Source organism: Amphibalanus amphitrite, unplaced genomic scaffold, assembly GCF_019059575.1.
Source record: "Amphibalanus amphitrite isolate SeventyFive unplaced genomic scaffold, NRLGWU_Aamphi_draft 000501F_arrow, whole genome shotgun sequence".
In the NCBI taxonomy this organism is placed as follows: Eukaryota; Metazoa; Arthropoda; class Thecostraca; order Balanomorpha; family Balanidae; genus Amphibalanus; species Amphibalanus amphitrite.
The window spans coordinates 229,009-248,661 of NW_024881995.1; the positions used below are offsets into that span (position 1 = coordinate 229,009).

At 48.6% G+C, this 19,653-nt stretch overlaps 1 protein-coding gene across 1 annotated transcript in view; it reads right to left on the bottom strand.

Moving 5' to 3' along the window:
• The window catches only part of LOC122392789 (D-2-hydroxyglutarate dehydrogenase, mitochondrial-like), a 118,986-nt gene extending 105,684 nt beyond the window's left edge, over positions 1-13,302 (bottom strand). Inside the window, exons 1-2 of the mRNA XM_043388059.1 lie at positions 13,278-13,302; positions 12,628-12,752 (exon numbers count right to left, since the gene is read on the bottom strand). Of these exons, the coding sequence (XP_043243994.1) occupies positions 12,628-12,752; positions 13,278-13,302 (150 nt within the window). The remainder of the gene's footprint in view (positions 1-12,627; positions 12,753-13,277) is intronic.
• Between the last annotated feature and the right edge of the window lie 6,351 nt (positions 13,303-19,653).

Below are 19,653 nucleotides of genomic sequence, written 5' to 3' on the forward strand. Positions count from 1 at the left end.
CACAGAAGCGTCGCATCCAGAAAGCTATTAACTTTGGTGCGCGTATTGTTAGAGGTCTTAGACGGCGCGATCACGTGACTGCGGCGCTACGGGAACTGGGGTGGCCCACCGTAGACGAGTTGATCGCCGAGCGTGACCTCGCAAACGTCACTCGCATCATCGACTCATCTATCACTCCCGAACTTCTGCGCCAACAGTTCGCACTGCGAGCCGATGTGTCATCCCGCAGCACCCGCGCCATGTCCGACGGCCGGCTGCAGCTGCCCCGGGTCCGCACCGAGTTTGCCCGCCGAAGTTTTCTTTATCGTGCGGCGAGTGCGTGGAATAGCCACAGGTAGTCAGCTGTCACTTGTCATGTAGGTATAGGCACGGTTCTCACATGTTTTATATTCACTGTTTTATGCCAGTGTGCCATTTTTTATGTAGCACCTGTCTTGCCTAAGCGTTTTTACAATGTCTGTTTATTTGTAATTGACGTAGACACCATAAAAACCATGTCAATGGAGGGTCTTAATAAACTATCTATCTATCTATCTATCTGTTTTCATGAAAAATATGCTTAGCCTTTAAGTAAAACGGTAGTAACGATAGATGCAGTGCCGAAGCTGTTAAAATTTCAACTGTGTTAAGCGGCAGGTAGGGGTCCTTTTCTAGCAACTTAATTTGTGTGTTTTTCTGTATTTCGTGTTTTACCCCAAATTTCTTCCAAAACTTTTCGAAATTTTTCAAAAAGTTTATTCAGGTCATTCACTGTTCAATTCCACATCAGCCTAAGCAAAAATGACGAAAAAATATCAAACGGTTTTCATTTTACAGCGATTTTACTAAACCACTACCTTACTGTCTCAAATAGCCCCACTGTCTCAAATAGCCCCACTTTACGGTACCATGTTTTGATAGCATGACTGAAACAGACTTTTTGGGTAGCCAGGAAATCGCATGCGAGTGTGCCCGCGACTCGATATTATTTGGTTGCGGTGATCGTCGTCGTGGCGGCGGCGAGAATCGGCGCGGGGCTGGGCGCCGCCGTAATGGGTGATGCCCGATACTGATACACGTGGACCGCGCCAGACAGAAAGAGAGGAAAGAGTATGTTATGATTTAATTGGTATTTATGGTTCAGTTATGACCTAAATAATGTATTGTTGTGTTACTGCATTCTTTTGTTACTGATTTATATTTATTTATCGGAACTTTGGCTGTGATGTTTAGTGTACTTTTATGAATGAGCGCCATGATTACGAGCGAGCGAGCGCAGCGAGCGAAGTGAGTCTTTTCAATATAACGGAAAAATCTCAGTATGAGCGGCCCGGCCCGGCCCGGCCTGTAACGCTTTTGAGAGGCTTATATCTCAGCAACCGCTGGACCGATTGGCCTGCGGTCTTTTTTGCTGGGTAGCCCCATCCCTTCTTCCCCGTAATTGACTACTTTTGATACATCTCGGTGACCGTCGTGGCACGTGCCACGTGAAAAGTCAAGGGTGTTCAAGCTGTTTTGCAAAAGTAGTGATTTTGAGAGGCTCATATCTTAGCAGCCGCTTGGGCGATTGACTTGCGGTAATTTTTGTAGGGTACCAGCATCCCTTCTACCCAAAATAGGATACTCTCGATGCATTTGGGTCACCCCCAGTGCACGTGCAAAATACAACAATAAGAGGTGCCAAATTTGTTCCCATTTCAGTAGCTCGGTAATTACTGGGGCGATTTCGCTGAAACTTGGCATACAGGTAGGCACCCACCAGGCAATGTATTCCCATGTGTTGCGGTTAGGGTGCTACTGCACGTGCGCACGTGCAGGAGGCGTTTCCAGATCTCGAGAACGGCTGGGCCGATTGCGCTCAAATTTGGTACACGGTTGGGGACCAGTTAGTAGGGTGCCGTGCAAAAGTCATTTTGGACCCCGTTTGCACGTGCGCACGTGCAGAATGCCGCTTCCAGATCTCAGGAACGGCTGGGCCGATTGCGTTCAAATTTGGCACACTGCTAGCGACCGGTTAGAAGGGTGCTTTGCGCAAGCCCGTTGGAAGCACCCTCTCGCCCTTCCGCACGTGCAGGGCTCACTATCTCGCTCGCTCGTTCTTCGCCCAAAAGGCGTTTTACTGGTTGTATTATCTCATGTGTTTACTCGACTGATTACGAGCGAGCGAGCGCAGCGAGCGAAGTGAGTCTTTTCAATATAACGGAAAAATCTCAGTATGCGCGGCCCGGCCCGGCCCGGCCTGTAACGCTTTTGAGAGGCTTATATCTCAGCAACCGCTGGACCGATTGGCCTGCGGTCTTTTTTGCTGGGTAGCCCCATCCCTTCTACCCCGTAATTGACTACTTTTGATACATCTCAGTGACCGTCGTGGCACGTGCAACGTGAAAAGTCAAGGGTGTTCAAGCTGTTTTGCAAAAGTAGTGATTTTGAGAGGCTCATATCTCAGCAGCCGCTTGGGCGATTGACTTGCGATAATTTTTGTAGGGTAGCAGCATCCCTTCTACCAAAAATAAAATACTCTCGATGCATGTGGGTCACCCCCAGTGCACGTGCAAAATACAACAATAAGAGGTGTCAAATTGGTTCCCATTTTAATAACTCGGTAATTACTGGGGCGATTTCGCTGAAACTTGGCATACAGGTAGGCACCCACCAGGCAATGCATTCCCATGTGTTGCGGTTAAGGTGCTACTGCACGTGCGCACGTGCAGGGGGCGCTTCCAGATCTCGAGAACGGCTGGGCCGATTGCGCTCAAATTTGGTATACGGTTGGGGACCAGTTAGTAGGGTGGCGTGCAAAAGTCAGTTTGGACCCCGTTCGCACGTGCGCACGTGCAGAATGTCGCTTCCAGATTTCAGGAACGGCTGGGCCGATTGCGTTCAAATTTGTTACACCGCTAGCGACCGGTTAGAAGGGTGCTTTGCGCAAGCCCGTTGGAAGTACCCTCTCGCCCTTCCGCACGTGCAGGGCTCACTATCTCGCTCGCTCGTTCTTCGCCCAAAAGGCGTTTTACTGGTTGTTATTTTTGTGTATTTTCAGTTTTTACGTAACCACCATTGGGCGAACATTAGAATATACCTGTAGTCCGCACTGAATCTTCTTTTGTGAGCCAGAACAGTAAAAATCTTCCTCTCTTTTGCGTGGCAGTAAAAATCTTCCTTTCTTTTGTGTGGCAGTAAAAGTCTTTCCCCTTCGTGGCACAGTGAAATGTTTCTTCCTTGTGGCTCAGTAAAATAGTGAAAAGTATATTGAATGACAATGACTTTCCATGATGGATGTGCCACATTACTTTGTAGATGAATATGCCATTCCGCAATGCAACTCGTAGATTCTGATAGATACCTACCTACCTATGTTTCGTAGATTTGGTGTAGTTGATATCTCATAATACTGCCCATACTAACTTCATGAACTGAATCCATACGCTTTCATCCTTGCCTTATTTACAACTGTCCTGAGTTCTCAACCCGCATTGTCACCATGGCTGATTCGGAGAGGGGTACTGAACTGATGTCTGTGGACCAGAGACGAGGTCATCACATGAATTGCGGCTGACTGAGAAAGGTATAGAGTACCAAACCACCATGAAGGTCAAAGTGTTCAAGCAGGTGTTGGGAAAACTGGAAAAGGAAGGCACATCCCTGGTTGATGACCTTACAAGCCAAGATGACGATGAGCAGGATGAAGAGAAAATGACCAAGAGGGTTGCCAAATGGAGGCACAACTATGTGATGCTTCGTCAGACCCATGAAGATCTGCGCTCCTTGTTGGGAGCTGAATTTGAAGCTCACAGATTGATGTATGAAGACAGACTCATCAAACTGGACACCACAAGAGCAATGATTGAGTCGTTGACGCCACAAGAACTGACGTGCAAACAGAACAAGAAGAGTCAGGGAGCACGCTCGTCGGTAACCCAGACAAGCAGATCATCTTCGAGTACTGACATGAAAGCCCAGCTTTTCATGATGAAGGTTCAAGAGAACACTCAGGCAGCTGAGACGAAAGCAAAAGCTGATGCACTGGAAGAAAGACAGGAATTGGAAAGGGTGATAAAGATCATGGAGTCCAAGATGCAAGAGCTGAAGTGGAAAGAAGAAAAGCATCAAATAGAAACAGAAAGAAGGATCCATAAAGCAAAAGAAGAGGTGATTGAAAGGATGGAGCAGCAAGTTGAATCGTTGATGATGTCACCAAGACAGCAGGCGGCTGACATGATGGAGATGGAGTCACATGGGACGAAACGGGTGGACACTGATGCACAACCTACTGACTGTCATGAAGCTGTTAATGACATGACTGATTATGCTGTGCCACCGCCTACTGTACCCATTTCCGCCCATTGTCAGGCTCCTGTCCCTGCTCACCCTCAGTCCACTGAGTCTGCTCCAACACAAGTTACTGCTGCTACTCTGGCTGACATTCTTTCCGTACAGGCGCAGAGATGTCAGGGAATCGGATTGCGCTTTACGAGGAAACGAGTGCGCCGCCGATGTACACGGTGCGCTTAGATTGGACTGCGCTTTTCCTGCGTTTTTGCACAGGAAAATGCGCCTGGACTGGAAAGAAAGTAAAATGCCGCATAATCTTCAAACGCTCGATGCCACTGAATGAAATATGCATGTATTATGCTCAGGAACATGGCAAAGTAATAATATGACTTAAATGCATTAAATTTGAGCAAACACAGCGTCGAAATTCGCTCATGTTTTTAAGTGCGCTTATACTGACGAAAATGCGCCGTGAGTGGAAAATCAGCAATTTCCCTCAATACTAGTGGACATTTTTAAAATATGAATTTCCTTAATATATAGCTGATAAATTACCCGTTACCGTACACAATATGATGCTTTTCATCATATTTACCAGTGTTTTATGCGCGGATCAAGATTTTGGTCTCGGCTAGCAGCTATTCGCACTTCAGGAAAATTGCACCCCATCTGGCTGTATGGACAATGTTAAACTCATGCAGCCCCACTCGATTTTTAAGCTGAATTTGTGAAAAGTGTTTTAACAAAAAAACGGTTAAATTGAAGAACGAGTGTTTGGATATTACTCGTCTCATCTTAAAACATCATAAAACACTTCAATAAATAAGAACTTCGTCATACTTTTCCTAAAAAATAAGTTTTATATTTTGGGCTGGTTCAGTTCTGGCGCACTTTTGCCTATGTGCGCTTTTAAGTCCCAGAAATTTGTCCCTTGTCGGCGCAGTGCGCGGAAAAATGACAGATAAATTGCGTGTTTAAGCGCATGAAGGAAAAAATGACGATTTAAGCGCATTTCAGGAAAAAAAACTTTATTAATGATTTATATGTTGCGTTGTTTATTCTGTATATTTGATTGATCTTTAGCATTACATAACATATAACACTTCCTGAAATGTGATATTCACATCATGTCCTAATGTTTCACTCTGGTCTTGATTCAGCTATTCAGCTATTTAAGTGTAATTAAGGGTCTTAAGGGGTGTATGGATTTGTGACGTATTACGAGTCTTAATCCACCCTGTACTGTCGGTGTTTATAATTGCATGTGTGTGTGTGTGGGGGGGGGGGGACGTTTGCCACTACTGACCACAAGCGGCTAGCGGAATACATTTCGAAAACGGGTCAAGTATGGTGAATTAACCCTCGCACAGGCAGGTGGGTCGTATCGACCCTTCCAAGTTTTATCCTAGACGGACGCTAAATGTCAGGTCAATGAGTTATTGATGCCAAAGAGGTACAGCCTCCGACCGGTTCTTCCGGGGTGTGTGCCAAAGTCTAGAGGTTTTCTTACGCTGGTACCCACAGTCTTAAGGATCAAAGGATCCACAGTCCAAGGATCATAATGAAACTTCTCACACATGTTGGGGCATCATTGTCCATCGTTTGGTAAAATAAATTTAACCATGCCTCTAATTCGTGAGGCATGGGTTTGTGAATGCTATGCAGCAGCGCGGGAACATTTTGAAAAGTTGAGGAGGCAAATGTGATTTTCAACTCATTTTGTTTCCATGCAACGCCATTGGGCCAATACTAAATTTCCCCAAATTTTGAGGGGCGGCTTCCTCTGCTGACCACCCCCCCCCCCCCTTCTCCCTGTTCCCGGGCCTATGATGTTATGTCAGTAATAAATAGTTGAACAGTGCTGCTGTTTGCATGGCTGGAACTTAATATTCCTTGGTGGTTGTCAACCCCAACATTTTGGAAATATATCAATATTCATAGGTATGGCACGATGTTTTAAGAATGGAGCTCCTCGTCAACCCAATGGTCCGCGCCGTGGCGACGCTCTTGCACCCCCCCCCCCCCCCCCCCCCCCCCCCCCCCCCCCCCCCCCCCCCCCCCCGTTCAGGGCCGGCGCCACAGATTTCGGACTGGGGGCAGCTTGTCCCGGTAAAGGGCCCATGGCGGAAAGGCCCAAGGTAACCTATAAGTACTCAAAATCCGAAAACTCCTCGGATTTGGCCCATTATTTTTCGAGAGGGGCCCAAATTATGCAAAAATAAGAATAAAAATAAATAAATAAAAACACCGGAACTAACATAGAGGCCCAACGCTGAGCAGAAAACGGACCATTTGAGGGCGCGCGATTCTGAATCAGCGTCTCCTCCCTTCACTGAGACACTGAGACCAGGGCCCTTTGACTAACCAAGCCCCCTGACTGAAGTGACAAGGTCCATTGGCCAATCAATGCCCTCTGCCCAACCAGGGCCCTCTGGCCGACCAGGACCCTCTGACCGTCCAGGACCCCTGACAGGCCAAGGTCCACTGACAGACCAGGGTCTTTTGGCTGACCAGGGCCCTCTGACCGACCAAGGCCGACCAGAGCCAAGAGTCTGACCGACCAGGACTCTCTAATTGACCGGGTCCGGGGCCCTCTGGCGGACCAGGGCCCTCTGACCGACCTTCATCATCATCATCATCATCATCACTTCGTTTATTGATCAAGGCATGCAAAAATAAAGTTGAACAAACAGATAAGACATGATGCCAAAGCACACAATGTACTTAACTCGAGGCACCATGTCTGGGTAAGGGTAAACCAAGGGATAAAACACCGGCCGCCGCCACGGCACCGGCCGCCGGGCGCCAAAGTCTGATGTCGGTGTCAGCCGCCACACAACCCACCTCGGTCACCAGCCACATGAGCAAGTTTACCGCGTGCAAGAGTCTAAGTTAATCTACCGGTGTCAATCAAAAATTTTTGAAAAGGTTGATTTGAAGAAGGTTTGTCAACCTTCTGGCCCTGATCGGCCAGAAGGTTGACAAACCTTCTGGCCGATCAGGGCCCTCTGACTGACCAGGACCCTCTGACGGACAAAGGCCTTTTGGCCGACCAAGGACCCGTGACCGATTGTGGCCCTCTGACCGACCAGGGCCTTCTGACCGACCAGGACCCTCTGATCGACCGGGTTCGGGGCCCTCTGGCGGACCAGGGCCCTCTGACCGACCAGGGCCCTCTGACGGACAAGGGCCAGGGCCATCTGGCCGACCAGGACCCTCTGGCCGACCAGGGCCCTCTGGCCGACCAAGGCCTTCTGAGCTCTGACCGACCAGGGTCCTCTGTGCTTTGGCCGACCAGGACCCTCTGACATAGCAGGGCCCTCTGATTGACCAGGGCCATCTGGTCAACCAGGGCCCTCTGACTAACCAGGGCCCTCTGGCCGACCAAGGCCCTCTGACTGAAAAGGGCCCTCTAGCCGACCAGGGCCCTCCAGCTGAGCACTGACCAGGGCCCTCCGACCGACAAGTGGTCTCCGATCGAATTCAGGTGCATAAATTGGCCATTAGGTACCTCTTGCCTCCAAATGCACGTTCCTGCATTTTTTTAAAGGGCCCGGCTGGCAGCTGGGGGGGGGGGGCAGCTGCCCCCCCTGTGGCGCCGGCCCTGCCCCTGTTCCGGGCCTATTCCTGCCATGGAGGGAACTCTTGCCAGAGGTGCTGCTAGGCCATGAGCACAGATGGCCTGGCCTGGCGCCATCACTGGCGGCCGCAGCCCGTCACAAAAGGTGGGCCCAATTAGAGCCACATATTTTTCGAGTGAGGGGGCCAGGCCAGACGGTCAGTCAAAGTAAATCCCACAAAAGCCCAAAAAGCTCCTGATTTTACCCACTATTTTTGGGGGTGAGCACTAGATTTACATAAGAAATAGGTAATTTATTTTCATAGATAAGTACCAGTGCTCAAAGTGTGGGGTCCGACTGCTCTGGTTTCATAAAAATGCAGGGTCGCGACCCCTCCGAACACAACGTCGATGACGCCCCTGAGCTGGAAAGCACGGCCCGTTTCAAGCTGGAGAGGGCCCGTGTTCCAGTCTAAGAGGTCCCGTTTCAAGCCTGAGAAGGCCAGTGAAATGGAATCGGAGGCAGAATAAGTGGAAAAAAACGATGAATTTTCGTTTTCGGAAGGGGATATCACGATTCTTTTTCTAGGAAATTATAATTATATGCGTAGTAAAATATGTGGAATTTACAATAATGTACCTATCCATTATGATCTACAGGCCTGCATGCATCGATACTGGGAAAGTGCTTCATATGGCAGCTTCGTTGGAAGGTAAAAGAAAATGGTATAGGTAAAAAAAAAGAAATATCCATTCAGGGCGTACTTGATCCGAAATGAGTGCAGTGCGCTTAAAGAAACCTTATGTATAAACACACTGCGCTGTTACCTGAACCATCTTTTCCAGTTTAGGCGTAGTTTTGCGCAATTAGTACTGACAATTCCGGAAAAAAACTTCCCGTGCCGAATAGGCTGCAGGCTGCCATTGACGTATTTTCCAGTCAAAATATACATATTCGTAATGCTTTTTCAATTCTCTGTCCATCGACGATTGAAATTATTTGCAATCGTTACGACACAAATAAATAGGCTCAAAAGTTAACGAACCTATAAGGGCACACCCCTTCCGCTTAGAGCGCACCGAGATATCGCAGGTCACGTGACTGCGCTTCAACCGGAATCCCCCGTCCAGGCAGCTACCTCCTACAGAACCAGGTGTGTTCAAAGGCGATCACACCACCTTCCGCATCTGGTTGAACGCCTTCGAGACCAGATGCTCTTCATCCAGCGAAAGGCTACACTACCTGGGCTACTACACAGCTGGAGAAGCAAGAAACGCGATCACTGGCTTCCCATGCAGATGGGAACGGCTGATGCCTACCAGCAAGCCAAGAAGCGCCTCACCGACAGGTATGGCAGTGCATTTGTCACCATGAATGAGATGAAGAGGCGCCTTCAGAGATGGCCAGATGTGCGAGCTGGCGATAGTAAGTCATTCACTGAGCTTTCAGACTATCTAGAGCTTTGTCTGGCCAGTTCGAATGCAATGGGTGATGTGAAGATGTTCGGTGGTCCATCAGAGATTGATGCCATCCTCAAGAAGTTGCCCAGATACCTTTTTTATAAATTTAGTCGGAACCTTTTGATAGGAAGGCTTCACAAGGACAGAGCCACCGCTAAGCGAAGCTTGTTGCGGTGACCCTGCCCTCTACCCTCCGATCGCGCAATTCCAGTGCTATGGCAGAATTTAGAGTCCAAAGTTTAACGTGCGCACATAGCCGCGCACGGCCGGTCCCCTCACTGACTTCGCCTGGCTACGGCCTGCCACCAACCGCAACCATACCTGTCAGGAGGCCCATAAATGTCGAGCGCCCGTCGCGCTTCGAACCCGGACTGTTATTAAGTAATTTTTTCAAGAAATCCCATTGACTTAACCCGCGCCCCACTGGGGGGGGGGGGCTATTTATAGCCCCCCCTCCCGTTTTTCTGCAATAACTTCCAAACCGCTTGACGGATCGACGCCAAACTTTCAGTACCTTCGGCTGCATCAATTTGACACCTTGTGTCAAAATTTGAACTTCGTAGCTACCATAGGTCGGCCGGAAATGACGTCAGAGTGACGTCATGTTCGTCCGATTTCGACGCAAAACATTGAACCACGGCAATCGCTCCCAAGAGCTCAGTTTTTAAGCTAGATCCAATTTCTTTGCATGAAAGAACTCAGAATTGACCGCGCTATCAAACTGCTATCTCGGTTTTCAAAATTTTGAAAATTTCGAAAATTTTATATAATAATATTCAAAATTTATATTTTTATATTTTTTTCAAAAAGTTTTTGACTTTTCGAAAAAAACCGGAATATATGTGACAGAACGCATGATTATGACTAACTCTAGCAAGTTTTAGCTAAATATCTTCAAAAATGGTCAAGTTATACGCATTATTGCAAAAAATTCACAATTATTAATTTTTCAAATCAATTTTTCAGTACGTATTTGGCATCGTACACCAATATAAATGGCACCATCGTGTTCCTGAGCTCAAACTGCATCCAATAGACACCTTTTTTTTGTTGAACAATTTCAACTTCAAAATTTGACCTTTTTTGACCTGAAAGTGACCTGACCTAAGCTAAATTCGACTCAAAATGACCTCGAATGACATACACGACATCAAATTCGAAATCTATGGCCTAAATGGACCATAAAACATGTGTCACGTGACCGACGCATGATATAATATTTTCGTGACCTGTGATGACCTGACCCTGACCTGAAAATCAAAGTACAAGTTTGGTACCCTCAAGGTATCTAGAGCATCTGTTCACGAGTGTGGAAACCAAAAATGAGCCTGATCTGACTTGTAAGACGGCGGCCAGAGCCCAAAATGTGAACAAGCCAAAGTGCTAATAATTTTTACTTTGACCTGACCTGTGACGTCATCGGTGACCTCGAGGTCAATGAAATTAGGTTTCGCTCGACAGTTTTTCCGGGGCTATCAGACGCCGTTTGAATTTTGACGATCGGCCCAGTAGTTTCGGAGTTAGGAGGGGGGGCTATGAATAGCCCCCCCCCAGTAGGGCGTGTTATACACAGACCCCAGTGGGGCGCGGGTTAAGACGTGAAAATTTGTGCGCGTGCCACGGGCAAAAAAGTTAATTATATTTCAAGCGATTGACATTGACGAACGAACCTACTGACCGACTATTGGTACTAAAAAAACAAAGAAAATCTATCGAGCCGATTTTGAGCAAATCGAGAAAACCCGTTTTGGCCCATTTCGTAACGTTAAACCAATGGCGGCTGCACGTGCAATTTGCACCCCCTTCCCGAAGCTGCCCGAAACGGCGCCGCCGGCTCACGGTAGATGCCGGGGCGGCCACCCAGCACATAGAAGCCCATCGCATTACAAGCACCCGTCTGCGAGAAATGCGATGCCGAAAATCCACCTAATGTTGAAGCCTATGGGCCTAAAACACGTGCACGTGCCACGTGCAAGAAAAATAATTATATTCTTAGCTGAGGGTGTTTCGTGGTACATAATCTGTGGGGGCAGCTGCCCTGAAAATTTAATCAAAATCTATCGGTTCGTGTGCAAACGGTGCAAGGTGCCCCAATTCGCTGCACCAAACACGAATCCTATCCCGAAATAGAATTACCCTCAGTTTGTTTTTCAATAGGAAAACACAATTCTAAAGAATAGTGTTTGTCTAATGAAGAAACAACCTTCGGGTATTGATTATCGTCCCGCATTTTCCAAAATCTTGAACTGAATCTTGGCAATTTCTCGTGACTACTTCACTACCATGATACATGCATTTCTTAAATTGAACTTTTTGAGCCAAACACGTACACATATGATAAAATGAATGTCACCATCGTGTTCTACGCCCCAAATTACCCATAAAACATGTGTCACAGGATGCGAATATCAGTTTTGATTTTCGGGGATATGTGCCTAACCGGCTGACCTGACCTTGACCCTGACCTATGCTTGACTGACCCCTACATGGAGCTGACACTCTTGTAGGCCTTATATGATGGATTGTGCATCGTTTTGACAGAGTTTTTGACGAGAGGCGCCCATTGCGAAGTCCTGAAGTCCATGCTACTGAAAGCCCGATTTCAGGTGTTTGGCCTGACCTTGACCCGACCTGTGACCTCAAAATTCAACTTTAAAGTACTCATCTGAAGCGTCTCGTCGTGTTCTTTCGTTTACCGCCTCGTGCGTTTCGCTGCGCCTATTGGTTCTCGAGTTATCGGCTGGGAGCGTTTAACGCCCCCCCCCCCCTCCCAGCAAACGGTGGGTGACGAAATACCCCAGCAACTGCCGGGTTAAACCCCACCAGGCACACGAGGCCAGAATTCCTCTTTGAGCAGCCCCATAAACGCCGGCCCGGTTACTGTTGAGCCAGAATCGAACCAGTAGACGAATTCCCGCTCGTCCACAACGGCAGCCCAATACCTACATGACATTTTGTGCGCCTTGTTCCTTGCAGTTGACCGTGACTTTTCTGGAATTTGTCCACAAGCCGTATAAAGACCATTTTAGAGGGGATAACGTGCTTTTTTTGAAAGCGCCCCCAAAATTACGGTTAACGACTGTCACGCCTTTCAGTGAGCGATATTCCAGGACGACCCAAACCGCCACCGTAAATGGAGAGCTGACCTATTTTAAAGGGTCATTTCATGCCCATACTCGTACAGAAGGAAACTTTGGTGAGATGTGACACTTTTAGATACATCAATAGAAATTCCAAGAACTTTGCAATAAAGTAAGTAAAAAAATAACTTGTTAATAAAAAGATCTTAAACTTCGCGCCTTTAAAATAACTAGTATTCATCATAAAAGATCCTGTAGACTCCCTATAGGCCTCACCTGTAGGTTCTCCTTTGCGCATTCGATGGACTCGGCGTCGATAAACTCACAAGAGGATAAGATCTCACCCAGCATCGCCTTGGCGTCTTTGAAGACTTTGAGCACATCGTCAAACGAGTTCAGAGCTGCCGGAGACACACAGGGCAAGGTTCCAGTCAGAAAATAGCCAGCTCCCTCCGGACACTGCCCGGGCCAGAGCAGAGGTTCTCCATAAGATCGAAAACGCTGTCTTTCGATTGGGCAAAGGCGCTAACAGCGGCGAGCCCCGACGTGCGGACTCCGGACGGCTAGGTGTTATGATTCCTTTTACAGGGAATCGGATAGGCAAGGTTAGATAAAAGGTAACGCTGATCAGATGCACCAATGACCCTTCAGGCCTACACGCGTAATCAGGGGCTTTCGGAAGCCCTGCGTTGAGCCCAGCGCAGGCCCTAAAAAATCGGTGGGAGACGCTCAGGTTTGAAGTGCAGACCTAACACGTTCGATGTGACGATCAGAATCCGGTGCGTGTGCGTGTGCGTGTGCGTGTGCGTGTGGGTGTGCGTGTGTGTGTGTGTGTGTGTGCTGAGAAGTAAGAGAGACTGAGCTGGTGATGAGCCCTATCATACCAGTTTGGAGCCCTTAAAGCCAGTGTGAGCCATCAGAGGAACCTGTGTCGGCGTTATGGGCAAACATGGGGTCTTAAAGACAGGTGGGTCTTCAAAACTCTGCGGAAAACATAGAGGCTGAAACACAGTTTTTACGCGGGTAAATCGCAGTCTCGCTTCTTCCATTGCAATGTACGAAATATTTTTTCTCCCAATCCTCAGCGCTTTTTAGCCCGCGCACCGACAGGGATAACCGCCCCCCCCCCCCCCTCTGAGGTCTCGAGAACGAAGCAAGATAGCGACAAGCGGCAAACAGCATGGGGTACGCACGGACAAGGTCAACAATTTTTGCTAAGGGCATTTTCAGGTCAGGTCAAAGATGACGTTACAGGAATTAAAAAAGTCCAACTGGCGACACTAGATATGAAATTTTTACTGGAATAACTTTCAAAGCACTCAGGCTGGAAACAAAATTAATGGCACCATCCAGTGGCGTAGCCAGAAATCAGCGAAAGGGGGCATGTTGTTCGAGGGGGCGACTTTTTCCCTTGAGAGGGGCGCCATTGTCAGCTAATGACAGGGGCGTCAGTCTAAAATGTAACGTCATGTTCATGCACGATTTACCAGGTGTTGCAAGATACGAGTACAAAAACCAGGTTTCGCTGATTTTTCATAAAATCCATTAATGCAATTTGCAGCCCGATGTTTTTTATCAAAAAACCTTGATCTTGATGAATACTTAGCACAATATATTAAACGAGCTCAGGCTACAGACATTTTATTCTCAAAATACGCGTCTATGCGAATTCGAAACGTTAAAATATACGTTGATCGAGAGGCAAAAAAAAAAGAAATAGGTATACACGTCACCCACTGATCCAAAGTGACCTGTGGGCAGGGCTGGGAAATCTCTCATACTTTCATACCCCAGTAGATAGCAGGGGTGGAGATCTGTCAAAATGTCACGGGGGTCCAGGCCGGGCAGATGGAGGCGGGCTGGATGCAGTACCATTGACTTACATAGCAGTAATTCATTTTCAGGGGGGGTCCTGACTGACCCCCCGATCCCTCCCCTGAGATCTCCACCTCTGGTAGGTAGCAGATACCGCTTTATTGTTCCATCAATTGACACAAAATCAGCATTTCTCTCTTCCGTAGATCATAAAGAAAAACACAATAAAAACATCAAAATTCGCACATTTTTTAAATAAAGGTACCACCGGTCAGTGATCTCGTCGGCGAATAAGAACAAAACATCTGTAAAACCAACACAAGTTCAAAACGTCAGCTTTGTGCTCCATTTCATATGACGAATCTGGCATCTCTTTGCAGCAGTTTCCATTGTAGCCATCACTAATTCTTCATACTCTGAGTCGTATAGCTAAAGGTATCTGCTACGCCTTTTATGCACTATCTTTCTTATAAATATTGCAAAAAGGAGTTTCATTACCTATTTGTGAAATATTGCAAAGACATATTCACAAAACAAAACAAACTGTCTTAAAAAGGGCATTGTTCAATTCACAAAAATCAAAACGTCTGTACGTATGTATGTATGTATGTATGTGTGTATGTAACGCGTCAGTTCCCTTTGGCGGGCTGTTGTGAGGCGACGGTGCGGATTGCGGGGGTGAAACTTTGGCGCCGAGTCGGGCGCGTGCAGCCATTTGTCGTATTAACCCGCGCCCGGCTGGGGGTCCTGGATTTCCACGCCCTGCTGGGGGGGGGGTGTTTGACCCCCCCCCCCTTGTAACTCGGCTCCTGGGCCACGTAGCGATACGCGGAAGGCGGCGTTCGAAAGAGCGTAAAAAATAATGACGAAATCACTTCGGTCAATTTTTTGGTCAGGTCAAAGGTCAGGTCACCAGAGGTCATTGAAGGCAAAATTTCGCCGATTTCCAGGTCGAATGTCGAAAATTTCCAAGAAGCCAACGCATAACTCGGGAACCAATAGAGCTACAGCGCCGCGGAAAAGCGCATTCGATAGCCCCTATTAACGCCCTTTCTGAGTAATTCTCTCAGATTTGACCTAACGTCAACGGTTTTGCCTGCAGGGGGCAAAAACTGCAAAAATAGCCGATTTTTCGGAAACAGTTTTTCTGCAATAACTTTTGACCCAAGCCTTGTACGAGCTTACTTTCACCGGCATCGTGTTCCTCTCGTCAAGACGCATCGAATGAACTATAACTTGACCTTGAAAGGTCAACTTGAAAAGTTGACCTCAGGTCAAGGTCATGACCTGACCGGAAAGGGTCATGTTGCATATCAGTCGATCCGTATCGTCCAGCTGAACACATCTAATGCGTTTTCATCGCTCTAGCATGCCTCTATCAAAAGTTATTTGCGAAAAAACTGTTAGAAACCATTCGTGACCTAAGATGACCTCAGGGCATAAACAGGGGTCACGGACACCATTTTCCAGAACTGGGCAAGTGCGTTCCTTTAGTGCGTTCCTGCGTTCTTGCGTACGTACGCACCGCCTTTTTAGGAACGCAAGAACGCAGGAACGCAAAGTTTTTCAAAGGAACACAAGTAAGGGGAACGCACCACCCGAAATTTTGAAGCGTTCCTCATTTTGTGAAGTGCGAACCCTGCTATACCATGAAAAAATAAAAAATGTGCCCGAACTAGAATTTGTCCGATGTAAGAAGAACTCAGAACCCCCAGATAGGTAGATGAGTTGTTGGATATTGCTGCCAATGACCTCTGTGTCAAATGTTTGAATTTCGAGTACGTGTGTTTGCCGGTAGAGGCGCCACTTGTCGGTCGAATCGAGGAAGGCTTGTTTAGATTTAGTGGTGATGTTTACTATTCGATTCGGTTTCAGGCATTAAATGTGTAAAGAAATATGATAACTTTTACTTAGATACATCTTTCAACTTTCGTCCCCATCCAGTCGTCCCCTGACCGCCGGCCGGAACGGACGTGTCCCCTGCCCCTCCGTGCCTGGTCCCAGTGCGCCGCGACCCTTCCAGTGATTAGTTCTACCTAGGGGAGCCAGGCGGCGGCCGGCGGGTGGTGAGATAATATGGCTGACATGGCTGAAATCGATATTAAGGAAGAAGCCAAGAAAATTTTAAGTGAATTTGAATTCGTCCAACGACTCCAGGACCTGGTAACGGAAGCAGTGGCTCAAGCAATCAACCGGGTCAACGAAGCGGCTGAAGCCCGAATAGCGTCGCTCGAGACTGAACTGTCTTCCACCAAAAACAGGCTCGAGGAAGCTGAGCGGCGCATCGAAGATCTGGATGCGTACAACCGTCGCACCAGCCTGCTGATCACCGGGGTGCCGGAGACGAGCGGTGAGGCGACAGACAACCTGGTGCTGGACGTCGGCCGGGCTGCCGGTCTCAATCTGTCGGCCGACAGCCTGGACCGGTCCCACCGCCTTGGACGTCCACAGCCAGGCAAGGTACGGCCGATCATCGCCAAATTCGCCACAACAAACGCTCGACAAAAACTATTCGACAAGCGAAAGGAGCTGACGGCTGAAAAGGTGGGTGGCCATCCGGTGCTGACCCGGTCAGTTATTAGCCGCATCTTTGTGTCAGAATGCCTTACAGCTAAGAACCAGCAGCTATTCTTCTTGGCTAGGCAGCTCCGGAAACGAAAGTCTCTGTGGGCCGCCTACACGACCAACGGCTGTGTGCGCGTGAAGAAGACAGAGGGAGACATTGCAGTCTCAATCAAAGAGCCAGCTGACCTTGAAGATATCGTGGGAGCCGACGCTTTCCGGGAACTCCGACCAAGGGAGACCGAGCCAGCCCGCTCGGCGCGCCGCGGGTCGGGGCCCGCCTGGCAGGCCTCTGACGCCATCAACGCGTGGGTGACCGAGCGCCGCCGCGGGAGGTCCCCCGCCGGTCGGGGCGACTGAGGGGACGGCCCCCGCCGCTGAGCTAACCAGCCGACCATCGAAGGCATTATAAGGACGGTCTGCGCAGCTGCGCAAATACTCGGACTCAGGCAACACCTCATCAATCAGCTGCTCACCCCGCCGTCTCCGACAGTGGGCGTGTCGACAGGGAACGATTCCCGAGCGGTGACCGTTAGGCGAGCCGGGCCTACGCTGTGAGTAGTGACACCCCACCTCCCAGACGGGCCGGCACCCTCCCCCCGCCCTCCCGGCTGGGGCTGGGTTTCCGGTGCCGGTTCGCACAGCGCCGGCCGTACATGCGTCCAGTGTTTAACATAACCAAATCACTTTACATGACCTTGTGTATATTGCATATTGCCCACCATATATTGTCTTGTGCTCAGTGTGATATGATTTCCCACCTGACAACGATGCACGAGTTAACGATAGCTGTGCCCAGTCGTCGTAGTCATTTTTTTATATGCCTTTTCGGAGCTATCAATGTCTATCATCTCCGCTTTCCCGACGCATAGAGACAAAAGTATGCGGATGTACTTGCTCATCCCTCAAAATCAGTGTCATCTTGCCAAAAGTTAAGCCATAGCCCACATTGCACATTGTTTTATGTAACCTGTTCTCTCGCCACCCGCCGCCAGCCGAAGCGCCTTCCCCGTGCCCACAATGCCACCAGTAACTGGTACGCTCCGAAGCGATGGTGTTAACATCTCCGCAATTAATATCAACTCCATCACTGCCAACGAAAGGCTACAGGAGCTTCAAAGCTACGTTGACATTAACGATATTAGCATACTAGCACTATCTGAAACAAAACTTGACACCACTATACATTCCAGTCTTTACTCTCTGAAAGGTTTTCATGCACCATTACTAAAAAACAGGACAAGGAAGGGCGGAGGAGTTGCAGTATATGTCAGAGACACACTACCTTTTTCGCAAATATCACATCTTGAGTGTGAGCTCTTTGAAACCCTATGGGTGAAAATCAAATTCCATAAAACGACGCTGCTGCTCTGCTCAGTTTATCTTCCACCGAACACCACTAGAGACCGACAATCTCAATTCCTAGATTACTTGTCTGACTGTGTCCTTGAAGCTAAACAGCATAGTCCCGATCTTCTGGTCCTCGTTGGCGATTGTAATGCTGGAAACTGCTGGCTGCCTAGTAATGCACCCAACCACTCCCCCATCACCACTTTCGAAAACAAACTGAAAAATATCACTGAAGCGTCAAACTTAACTCAAATTATTAACACAGCAACCCGCGTACAAGGGGACACCCACAACTTAAGAGATTTGATTTCTGTAGACCGAACCGAACTAATTAAATCTCCAGGAGTTTTACCGGCTTTCTCAAACATCGACCATTTCCCTCTACTTATTTCTTTGTCCATAGGCGGCGGAACGGGGGGCACCGGGGCACCGTGCCCCCCTTGAATTCTGCAAGGGGGGCACCAATAGCAAGGTGCCCCCCCTTAAATTTGATGTATTAGTACCAGAGGCGGATTCGGGAAAACTCTAAGGGGAGGTTCATGAATCGAAGTGGTGCCCCTACCTATGCCCAAAATTAAAACTTCAACGGATTTCGGCCACTTAATTTTGGTGGTGCCCTATTTTCAGTTTTTTTTTTTCTTTATTTTTGGTTAGTCATGTGATGACTGGTGCCCCTGCTAAGCCGCTGGTGCCCCTGGAAAGACTGTGGTACCTACCTACCCTGCCCCCTGACAAGCCTACGGTGGGCCCTGACATGACTTAGGTGCCCATGGGCCCTGACAGGCCCGTGGTGCCCCTGATAGGCCTGTGGTGTCCTTGCTAGGCCTGTGGTGTCCCTGGGCCTTGGCAGGTTTGTGGTGCCCCTGTTAGAACGCAGGTGCCCTTGACAGGTTTGTGGTGCCTCTGACAATCCTAAATTGCCAACGACAGGCTTGTGGTGCCCTTGACAGGCCCATGGTGCCCTTGCGAAGCCGGTGGTTCCCCTGCGAAGCCGATAGTGTCCCTGGCAGGCCTCTGGTGCCCCTGGCAGGTCTGTGGTGCCCCTGGAAGACCTGTAGTGCTTTTGCTAGGCCGATGGTGCTCCTGACAGGCCTGTGGTGCCACTGACAGGCCCGTGGTGCCCCTGCTAGGCCTTTGGCACCCCTGGCGGGCCTGTGGTGCCCCTGTCGGCTGTCAGGCCTGTGGTACTCCTGGCAGGCATGTGGTGACCCCAGGCCCTAAGTCATGACCCATGTGACCTCCACCCTGGGATTCGCCACTGATTAGTACTGCGATGGCTTCTTGGGAATTATACAATATACATGTAGGATAAATGGAATTTATCAAACGACAATAAGGAAGAGACAAACACATAGGTACTTGAGGATCAGCTTAAAGTTAACCACACATACGGGCAGGGGTGTAATTTTCCTAAAATGATTGTGGGTGCCCAGCTGTAGGGGCGCCCGGCGCCAGTCCGTTTTGGGGCGCGATAGATATTCTTTATGTGGGAGCCTAAATTAACACCGAATTTGATAACATTGCTAGCCGAATGGCGCTTCAAGTGACGTGTCTGACTAAGCAAATACACGCTTA